The 11,710-nt window shown below is 36.9% G+C and overlaps 1 protein-coding gene across 1 annotated transcript in view; it reads left to right on the forward strand.

Annotated features, from left to right (window-relative positions):
• LOC109480644 (actin cytoskeleton-regulatory complex protein PAN1-like) overlaps positions 1-11,089 on the forward strand; it is a 30,931-nt gene extending 19,842 nt beyond the window's left edge. Inside the window, exons 8-9 of the mRNA XM_019782875.1 lie at positions 4,918-5,104; positions 5,466-11,089. Coding sequence (XP_019638434.1) covers positions 4,918-5,104; positions 5,466-5,647 — 369 coding nt within the window. The 3' untranslated portion in view covers positions 5,648-11,089. The remainder of the gene's footprint in view (positions 1-4,917; positions 5,105-5,465) is intronic.
• The last annotated feature ends 621 nt before the right edge of the window (positions 11,090-11,710 follow it).

Here is an 11,710-nt window from a genome sequence, read left to right on the forward strand (position 1 = left end):
CTACTAGTCATTGTAGAGCCGACTAAGTTACTGTCCTTCATTGATGGAGGTTATACATCCAGGTAGAATGTTACATCATACATTTGTACAAAAAAGATCAAGCTACTGGATAAATTCTCTATCTGGAGTCACACGTTTCAGATAGCGTCTGTTTTTTTCATCAGTGACTGAGAATTTTCACTGTATTATGTAAGAAGTGTGGTTGCTGCCTTTAATCTCAGATGATAGCTGTGCCAACATTGGTGTTGTATACCCGGTAGTCATGATTTCCATTGTGTTTCGGGTTCTGAATATGTTATTTAATTGGTATGCAGCAGCTGTTGACTTCTTTTCTTGGTTGGTAGAAAGTGCCCAAAATGTGCCCAAATGATGTCTGAGGATAAAAAATTAATGAAAACAGATGTATACACTGAGTAGAAAATATTCTGTTTTTTTTTTGTGGCCTGTATTGGTAGATGTTCTCCCCCACAAGGCTGTGGCCTATCATAACAAGAAACCATAAACTTTTAATGTCGTTTAATGCATGGTTGAGGCCTTCTGAAGAATGTCTTGAACACATGGATTACTAATTCTAGAGAAAATTACTGATTCTCTAGATCTAATGGTTAGTAGTAGCATTATGAGAGTAGATTTTAATTTGCATGCTGAGGTGAACTTTAGATTTTGACTTTTGCTTCTTGAATTCCAAAACAGCCCTTCCTGCTATTCCCTACAGGCAGCAGCTGTTGCTTCTGTCTGATGAGAAATGACACCTTATTGACATAGAATCTCTTGGCACTGAATGCTGTCATTTATCATGATGAATGGATTTAAGCTTATCATGTCTAACTGTTATATATAGATAGTAAAGCCGAGATGTTGGCAAGTCCTACTGAACACAAGTATGTCAAGGAAGGTAGATCAGGTTTTCTCTTGTCCTAAAAGTATTTTTAAGTGACATTGAAGTTGTTATTGTTTGTTTGCAAAATATTATTAGCTCAACATAACAGGGCTCAAAATTCATTTTTGAGAAATTTAAATTTCGGTGCACAAAAGTGCATATCCACTTACTGTAAATGTCTAATATATGCATGATATGGAATATCCCATTACTACAATATTATAGCCGGAAGATTATGTACCATCTCCTCTGTCCTTAGTGTTAGTTGGCATGTAAATATGATGTTAGGCTTAACACTTTCTGATGTATCTAGTATAAATGCTTCCATGTGCTTAATGCCAATTCTGACTTGTCACTGTCCTTGGTGCTGAAGACTGTTTCCAGGGTCCTTAATCTAATAAATTTCTGTTGCCATAAATATGTAATATCATGGTGTGATCTATGGAATAAAACTTGTATGGATGGAGAGAGAGCATGTGTCAAGGTAAGAGTGAGGTGGCCATGATCCACCATTAGACTGTGTATGCAAAGGCTGAGGCCTGCTGTCAAAAGTAATAGACAAGCAAATAAAACATTGTAACATCCAGATTTATTACACTGTGAGATATTTGTGGATAGGACGAGACTACATCAGTTACCCGTGAAAGAAAAACAATTTTCTCCAGTCACAGAGTCTGTTACATGAAATAAAAGGATTGAGAGACGATAGAAGAGGGCTAAGTGAATAGCCTGATACAGTCAGACAGATATAGGATCAATCTGGAATACTTGGCTCAGGGTTGTGAGTGATTCTACTGCCCACACACCCTAGATCAAGTAGCCAGCCCACACATTATTGATTTTTGCACCAGGCTTTCTTTGCAGCCTCCACAGGTTGACCTGTTAAACCCTCCGATATAACACTTTCTTGTGAAATATCTCCAGATTCAGTATAACAGAAAGGTACTCCAACCACCTGAGGCTGCATCTGTGAGGTGTCTTGACAACCAAGGAAAATTTATGTTACGCAGCAGAGAACATATAAGAACCCTATGATATGTAGAAAATAACAGCTGAATCGCAGATATAGAGTACTAAATATTGCCTTGTAGTATGAAACTTGTCTATCGGCAACAACTTACTACACGACTAAAGCTGATTTAAAAATTGATTGATTGTTCATCTTTGTTTACTCCATAAAAGAATATATTCAGAATCTCAAGTATAGGAAAGACCAAAAAAAGCAAACGAACAAAAAGAATGAATTCATACCACACCAGAATATTTCACAATTAACAGTTAAATTTTCTGGTAAAAAACTGCAAAAAACTTGACTGGTAAAATTGAATCAATCGTTCTTTTGTGATTGATAGGATGTAAAATACATCATCCTCTTTGCTAGAGAATAATATTATCCAAGTCTATTGCTTTCTTCTCTTTCTCTTCTTTTAACTTTAATTTCTAGGTTAAAAGGCTTATATTGTTAAACACATCATGGTCAGAGATTAATCATTGTAGATATGAATCGTAAGAAACGTTCCCAGCCTTTCCCTATTGCAATTGCTCAGTTCCAACTGCCTGGGGGGCGAAACAGAATTTCAGATAAATATCTGCTTGTCCAGGAAATTGAAGGTGTGGGTGTAAGGGTTTTATAATGAGAAATCCAGACTTGTGTGGGTGGATCCAGAATATATGCATTCAAAATGGTTCTGCATTATATTGTTGCGTGATAATATTGACTACCTGTATGTTCTCAACACGCACATATTTTCACCTGGGGATGACTAAAGCAACTGTGGGTATTGATCTTACAATTGGGGACATTCTTTCATTATATGGTCCAAGGCTATTATCACTATAATAAAACCTGGTTCTAGGAGTATGGAATAAATGCCACAATTTCATGTTACAGCTAAATCACTGTAGGCTAGTATTATAAATCAGATTTGATGTAAAGCAAATCAATTCATTTTCATTCATAAGAAACTGATATTAACAGATGCCATATTACATCTATTTTATGGGAAATTTATTAATCATTTTAATGCAATATTAATGGTGCATTTATAACATAAACCTTTGGCTAGCATATAAGGCAAGACCATGCCTGCTTTGTTTGGGTTGAAATTTTGAAAATCTACATTTTATTCAGGTTTTTGTGGGACAAGTAGTGAACATCTGTCCAAAACCAGGCCTTTCAATCTAATAAAGAAGAAATCCTTGATACATGTTCCCAGTGTACAAATGTGTAATGTATTTTGTATTACAAGTGAAATAGCTGCACTTAGATGGTAGTCAGGAGTATATAACTACATGTATTACTGTATCAATCATGTTGTCATTGTCCAAGGTGCTGAAGTTACCGCTGCCATACACATGGAACATATCTTTAGAATGATGCTAACAGGGATTCTTGTCCTTACTTATGTACACCATCTAGATTTCAAAGTTACAAATAAATACTAAGTAGACCCTCTCCAATTATCTTTTAATCAAGGTGCTTTCAGTGAAGCGTTTTTCCATCTGTCAAGACTTCAGGCAAAAAGTGTGTAGATTTTATGAGCATACCAGATAATTTGCCACCTGCTTCAACTCTAAGATTACTATCTTTAGGCGTATGATAACAGGGACTCTTGTCTTTACTTATGTAAACCATCTAGATGTCAGGGTAACAATACTTAAGAGACCCTCTCCAATTAATTCAACTTAACGTAGCACATGAGGCTTATCAAGGGTTAGTTAGAGCCAATTATTGACTCTTAAGAGTCCCTTGCATGCAATAATTGTATCACGATGTGGCAGTTACACAAGTTAGCCAATTACTGCCATGCATTCTTTATTTTACAAGACACCTGGGTAAGAGTTTTTTTGGAAGATTCAATCTTTAAGGACTAACATAAGATTATTGAGGTAGCAAAGTGTTTGTGTGGATTGAGTTGTTGGCTAAGAACCTAAAGGTTCTGGGTTTGAATTGCTGGCAGGCCCTGATGTTGTCCCCTTAGGAAAGACACTTTTAAAAAAATTTATGAAAAGGCGCACGCACATTTCAAGACGTTGAAAAGCGTGTGTAATTAAGATTCTAACTTTATCACCCTCCTTTCAATGATTCTGCTGGAAAATTGATCATAATGACATGATACCTGCTGCCAAAGTTGGCACTTGACGTAGTATCGCTGCGCTGTGTGATGCTTATAAAAGCATTTCCACTGAAATGAAAGAGGGAATTTGGAATCATTCCCAACAACTGAAAGGAGGAAGGAAGACAAGCTATGTGATCTAAATAATAGGAGGTAGAAAATAACTGTAAAATTGGGTAATGACATCCAATGAAAGAATTAAAAGTACTTTTCCTGACAACTCTATTATTAACTGCCTTAACTTCCTTCTTTCTAACCCTATAACCGAAACGTATTTGGTACCAAAAGCCTATTTCATCAGGAAGAAAGTTAATCTTTTGGATTTGAAACCTTATAGGACCTTTTTGATTGGTAGAAAGAGACCTGTGGTACTGTGGTCTTTCTTGCACACCACCACATGTTCTAAAAGGTAAAAGCTCATTCCTGTGTCTGTATTTGACACAGCAATCTGCATAATATATTGAGGGTAAGTGTACAAGTCCCAAGAGACCGTTGCCCACATGTCATCTCCACCCACGCTATTTGGGTTGTGGATGCCAATCACGTCAGCCCGGTCAATGCCCTATGGAGATGGCAGGGAATTTTGTATTAACCTTCTCCCTGCTAAAGTAGCTGTTTGGTACCAAATTTGTACCAGTTATGAGGTTAATCAGCAAGTGTACAAGTCCCATAGAATAAGTTATAGAATAAGTCTGGTGTGCAAAATTTGTCATTTTCAAGTCTACATCTTAGGGCATTTGACCAAGGATCAAGCTATTGCATGTTTTACATTCTTATTTAGAATGAAACTTAAAGACGATTATGAAAATTATGATGATAAAATATTGCTTGTCATTAGGATGAAATCAAAACCTCTTGTGGAAAGAAAGGTGAATGCATTTATCTATTAACTTACTTACTATGATATGTGTTGTATTTTAGGTTGTGAAGAAGGCAGAGAATAAGCTGGAGCCCCTGACGTTGGGAGGGTCAGGTCCCCTGAGCTGGGCAGATGAGATGGAGATGGAGGAGTCCCTGCAGACAAAATCCCCGGCCACAAGTCCCACCAGCACCTCCCCCCCACCTACCACACCCTGGGGGACCAACGCATGGCCACAGAGAGCTCCAGGTCAGATATATCATTAGTCCCGATCATCAGTCCAAAACTCTTGTACAAGGGCTTCTACTATCAAACTTTTGAATTACCTGTAGTTCAGCAAGTGGGTTATTATATTAGTCACCAAATTGCAATTTGCAGATTATTTTGGGAGTTGCTTATTTGTTGGAGTCACATTAGGTATGAGGTCTTCCAAATGTTAAACAATCATTCCTGTGAACATGTATGAAGATTGTATTGTCATACATGTCCTTAGTTAATTTCCATTACACATTTTCAAGGGAAATAAAGTCTTACTTATATTTGCATAGCCCTTCCTGTACTGAGTGTCTCAATCAGTGTCTGTCTAATGAGAGTGGTGTATTTCCCATAGATGTAACCTCCATAGAAACTTCTGTGATGGCCCAGCAGAAGACCAAGCTGCGGACGGGAAAGGGCGCAAACTTCCTGGCCATCGACATCAGTCCTGACGGCAACTGGGTCGAGGACAAGCCGGTCAAGAAAAAGAGAAAGCCGCGCCGCGATGAAAACTTTGCCGTTAAGACTGCTGCTTAATGTGATTGTGATGAAGTGTGTAACATGACAGTCACTTGACCTCAGATTGTGCAAAAACCAGCTCAGCTATTCTACTTTACATACAGCATGGTCACATTCATCGCAGGTCATCGTACAATTTTTTTCAAATTATTGAGAAGGCTGTGACAGAGCCAATTGCCAACAAGGTTCAGAGTGAGACAGCATTTTCTGTAACAAGACAGCTGAATTTTGCAAGACGCATTACACGACTGTCTGAAGAATGCCCTCAGTTTTGCAATCGTACGATGATGCGACGTATGTAACCGAGCTCTTAGTTACAGAAGTGTGTGATAAGGGAAGTCTGACACCATACGCATATGATGTATGTGTCAGTTGTGAGGATTTCTTTGTGCGTAACCCGTAATCTACAAACAAGGTGATGAAAAGGTGTTTCATGTATAGTCATTATATACTCTCGAAGGCTGGACCTATTGCGAATGTGCTACATTTAAACTTCATGCGGTGTGCCACTTGGACGATATTTAAAGGATTCTCTATTTAAAAGGCCACTAGCTGTCAGAATGAAAGTTACTCAGATGCATTGTGATTGTCAGAGCTGTGTGAAAAGTTTGTGTATTCTGGCATTGGTGTTGCTGACTGTGTATAGGAGCATTGCTTCAAAAACAGTGCAGGAAATAGAATTTATCCAAGATGATGATGAAAAATGCTGGCTTGAAGAGTACATATCTCAGAACATGTTGCTAAGTCATTTTGAAACCTCTCTACCTAAATACAAGAACATTCCACCAAGATGAAGCTTCTGACTTGGAATGGGTCATAATATTAGGAACATCTTTCCAAATCTCCATTTCTTAAAATTAAAGCTTTATTTTCCAATGATCAAGGTATATATAATAATAACTTCACATGCAGAATATTACGTTCACTAGCCACAATGTGGCTATCATGATTTTATGGTATTCTAAATCCAGAGGTTTATAGAGTAATTAGAAGTCAACTATATTTTGCTGTTGTTACTACAATTCATGAATTCATGTTTCATTCGTGTGGAAGACAAGAAGCTGACTTATCATTCTAAGATAATGCCTAAGGTCTAGACTCTCCTCAATCCTCTAATACTTAAACAGGGAAACCAGTTGATGTTTGACAAAGCTTAGCTAACATTATATTGTAGGGCTCAGAACAATTGTCTGTTACAACTTCACTTCAGTTGGACCACTTTCACTCTATCTGTGACACATCAAACTGCCAGTCATTATGATATAGTTTTGGATTGAACATCTACTTCTTGCAATCAATTCAATCTAGATATGGCTGCCAAAGTCTGTGTACTTTGAAAAATGTTTAAATCTAAGGGTGACATTTGTTTTAACAATAAATATTAGGTGTCAGATTAGTGGGCATTTGAACTAGATATGCTCTATATACTGCTTTTACTAAAAGAAACAAACACTTTCAAATTAGATGAAACTGCCATAAATGCTGCACTCTGTCCAAAAGATTTTTGAAGCGTCAATGATCTAGGCCAGTCATGTGCATCACTCAATGTGATGGGTTAGCAAAGTCAACCATTTCTAGTTTTAGAAGTTTGATCTCTTAGCACTATGTCTGAAGTAGCCAATGATGAAATACAAGAAGTCAAAACATTGTTTTAACTGTTAAGGGTTGCAAGTTTAAGTAGAGGAATTAGTACTGAATGCTGGGTATAAGAAGGATACAGGACACCTGGACCTTCAAGTCATAAATGTCTCAAAAGACCCCCCTCCATCTGGGAGGTAGTAATCTGCAGAATTTTGTTGCATAAGAAAATCACAACAATTACTGTGCCATGGTCATGACTGACAAGGTTACTATACATTGTACATCTTTCAAGTCACCTTGCAATTCAGACCAACTTTTGTATTGCTGTTGACTTGGTGTCATTCTCAAAGACGATGTACACTCCAGAGAGGTTGATGTAGTTGAAGATGAAAATTGTAGAGTGTAGTTGATTTAGCTTCTTGATGTAGATGTTCTTGGACTGTTCTACTAACTGAGGTAAGGGGGATGTACTGGTAACAGGCGAATTGACTTTTCAAAAAAGTGAACTGAAAAAAAAATATTTGTGAGTCTATCAAGTTGTACCCACAATCAAGTCATTAATGTCAGAGTTGATCCCCCTTGTCTGACTAGGAGTGGAACTGTGCCATTGGTAGCCAGATTTCTCACTGATGTACATTTTGTGGACAGGTGAAAAAAAGATACTGCAAAAAAGAGCTGCTTCTATTTTTGTAAACTATCTCTGAGCCCCTCTCCTCAAATTTGCTACAAGAGTACATTTTGATGGAAAAAACTACCCAAATTATAAAGATGGTCTCTACATCCCAGGTGCAATGTTGTTGTTCTTGTATAGTGTAAATGTCAGCAATCATGGCAAATATAGTGTCATGACTTTGTATTTTTGTGCAAGATTGATGGTTTTTGGACCTCCAGTGTTTTTGTCGATGTGGCCGATGTGGTGATTATGATACATATCAGTGTTTAGTAAGTTCTGTGGCAAAAGTCAACATGTTTCTGAAATATCAAAATATGTGTAATATATAAATATATATATATAGACATATTATATATATGTGCGTGTTTAAAGTATATAGATATATATAGAGAGAGAGATGTTAATGTGATTTAATGCAGGCTGAATGCAAACAGTGTCAGTGTCATAAACACCTTTATCCTAACCTATTCAATGTTATAATTGTGGGTCATTCAATGCACAATGATTAGATATGATGTTGTATTGTCTATTTATATTATTACAAAGTATATGTGGATTGAGGCCGGTGGAAATGCTATACATGTATTTGTTAATATTATGGATATTGTGTATCCTGCTTGGTATAAACAAAACAATCTCATATAAATATGATTTCAAAATTTTATTGAAGTAAAGTCTGTTTTACACAACCAGTCATGCTTTTATAACCAACATTCATCCATGCATAAAGAATTTAGCTCACTGCAATTTTACTGCTTGCTGCAAGGTGGTGTTGTGGCAAGAGTGCAGTCAAAAACATGACTGAGTTATGTTAAAACAACTTTACTTTCAAATAACGTATGGACCTATTCATGGAGAGATACATATGTAGTTGTTGATGGGCAAGACACTCAAATGTTACTCAAGTGATTGTATTTCCTTATTCATTTGTCATGACAGCCATCACAATTTTGAGGGACTGTCAAAGTACATGTACATGTTTGTTGGTAAAATATTGTCAAGAACTGAGTGGACCTATTATAAATCAACATGGGAATTCAAGGTGTAATGGGACATGAATAGAGAGGTGGGCTATGTAGATCTGCAATCGTCTGAATTCTGGGAACAATTGCACAATGAGTTCAGTATTATGATTATTTAATTTTTAATATAGAAACAAGGAAATTAAACCTATTTGAATTGAGATCGTGCCAGAATCAGATACCATGGTCATGGTGAAAAGAAAGATTTGGACAAACAGTTTTGAACTTTTTTTCAGCATGGTATTTATATTCTTTATGATTTCAGTAATGTTATAATGAATGACCAAGCAGTGTCACTGCAACCAGGCTTTGATAACTGAACCAAAATGATGTGATCTCACTAGCAACTCTGGACATATATGGCAGTTTTGTGGGACCAAACAAGACAACGCACTTTTAAGCCCACTAATGATGCCAGGTCTTGGAACTTAAGTGTCTAGAACTAATTTACTGTAACATACAAAACCCGATTCTGAAATAATTCTGTTTAATGACTGCAGTGTATATGTAGCTGCTTTCTGATTGCTAACCACGGAGGGTGTTAAGCTGTCAAAGGCATTGATTAGCTGGTATACATTAATTAACCAGTTACTTTTTATGTTGTATGGTATTTTTGGACAGTGGGGTGGTGTAGGTAGGCCTTGGCCTGAATGAATCTTCAGTCCCCAGCACCTGACTTTTAAAATGCAACTTGAATCATGTAAATCATACAGAGGAAACCAGAAGCTTTTTCTGTTTTCTTTCCGGAATTCCTGAGCTATTTTATTTGTTCAATGGGAAATATATATATGATGGGAAAAAATTGTGTTCTGATCATCTAATCAACAAGAAATTTGCTGATATTTACTGTTTTGGAAGAGAGGACACATAGGTGTATGATTATAATCCAGATTGCGGAGAAACGTCATTTTTGGCTGTCATTGGACTTGGTATTGTGTATTGCTTGATGATAATAATATATGTACATCAGGCATGGCATTGGGTGTGTAGACAGATACTCCAGTTGGTACCATACAACATGTGGAAGGGGAGCTTTGCAATATTGTGGTTCATTTAACATCCACTGTTCAGGCCACACCAATTTGATTTATTGGTTCTCAGATTTCTGTAGGACATCAATGAATGCAGTAGGCAGGTAGAAACAAATAGTTCTAGGCATCTTGTGACAGTCCCAAATACTACCATGGAGTCAAAACCTACATACTAGGCTGGTTTAAATTCAAACAACAAATTTTGAACTTTCATTTAAATGGATGCATTGTTAAAAACCAGGAACATGGACTTTCTTCATCTGTTGTATGAGGATTTGAGGGTTGATTCCAAACCTGAATGGTATGTGTCCATTTTTGTTTTTGGAAAACAGAAAAAAGGTGGGAAAGTTGGAAAACAAGAAATCAAATTGGTGTATCCTCATTTAGCAGTGGTTAGGACATTGTGATTAAAGAAATCTTGTACCTACATTCTTTGTCCATGCAATGCGTAATCTTCTTTAGAAGAAATCCTGCTATCATTCCAAATCCTTCATAGTGAGAACTGCTAAGAAAACATAATATAAAATAACATCAACAGGACCAAAGTTACCCAAGATGAAATCATTACCAAGAATACAAACAACTGTACCAAAACTATGTTGATGAAGCAACATGGCCAGGTACTGTCACCACATTTGTAACTTATAAACACCAATGATAGGTTAGATGACGCTTACAATTGACAACACAATGTTTTTGCTTTGCATGTAGATACCTGTGTGTGATCATTAAACAGGACCTGGTAAAACATGGACAGGATTGGAATAATTGATCATTAAATCCAAGAGGATTTGCATTACTGTAAGTTGAATCTCTGCATAGCTACATTCAACCACTTTTTAATGCACCTTATAGGGCCATGTTAAAGAACCTGTGCTGCATACTTCGTGGAACAACATATAGGATATGTAACGCGATGCATTACCTTGCATGTGAACAAGAACTCTCACTGTGGTGGACATACTCATAATACCTACTCAGATAAGCTTGTATTGGTTGTCAGTGCAAACAACATTGCTTCACAGGGCTGTTGTAAGTTACGTTGTTTCTGCCAGTGGTTAGAGTGTATGAAGTGTTTCCAAGCTGTTATGATGACATCTCGGAGTAAACAGAAATGCTGAGACTTTCAAATATAAGTTGTGGAAATAAACTGGAGGCAAATGCACTTTTGTCTGCTTTCTTTTATGCCAATAATTGTGTAGAATTTCAAACATCAATATCACAATCGTAATCATAGTAATATAGTAAATGTATAATAGTCTATCTAGACTTATCCTACTCAAAAAGGTATAGGTATGCACAGTATTATTTTATTTATTTTTTACAATTTTTATTTATTGGACTTAGCAGATTTGAAAAAAAAGACATCTTGATTTTTACAAGACCGACTCATTGGGAAATATGCAATGTAACAAAAGACGATGAAAAGATCTTTAGAGCGTACACCATCTTATCATATAAAGCAGATGTGATTTCTCATCAGAACCAAAATTCAAAACAATAACGAGGAAAACGATCTGTATAAAGATATATAAAAAAGCTTGTCCTTCAAATGAGTTCTCTTTCAGCACCATGGAGAGAAATTCATTCGACCTCCAGAAAACATTGCCCAAGCGCGCCCTCTAGCGGCCCCATGATACCATGATTACTATGAGTGTCGTACAGACCTTTGCCAGGAGTCCCCTCATCTTGTACACATTGCTTCTCTTCATATTCACCCCCCCCCCCCAGCCCCCAGCCCCTTACTGCATCGCTTTGGATGTTACTGGTGGTT

The sequence above is a fragment of the Branchiostoma belcheri genome, unplaced genomic scaffold, assembly GCF_001625305.1.
Source record: "Branchiostoma belcheri isolate BF01 breed outbred unplaced genomic scaffold, Haploidv18h27 scaffold52, whole genome shotgun sequence".
NCBI lineage: Eukaryota > Metazoa > Chordata > Leptocardii > Amphioxiformes > Branchiostomatidae > Branchiostoma > Branchiostoma belcheri.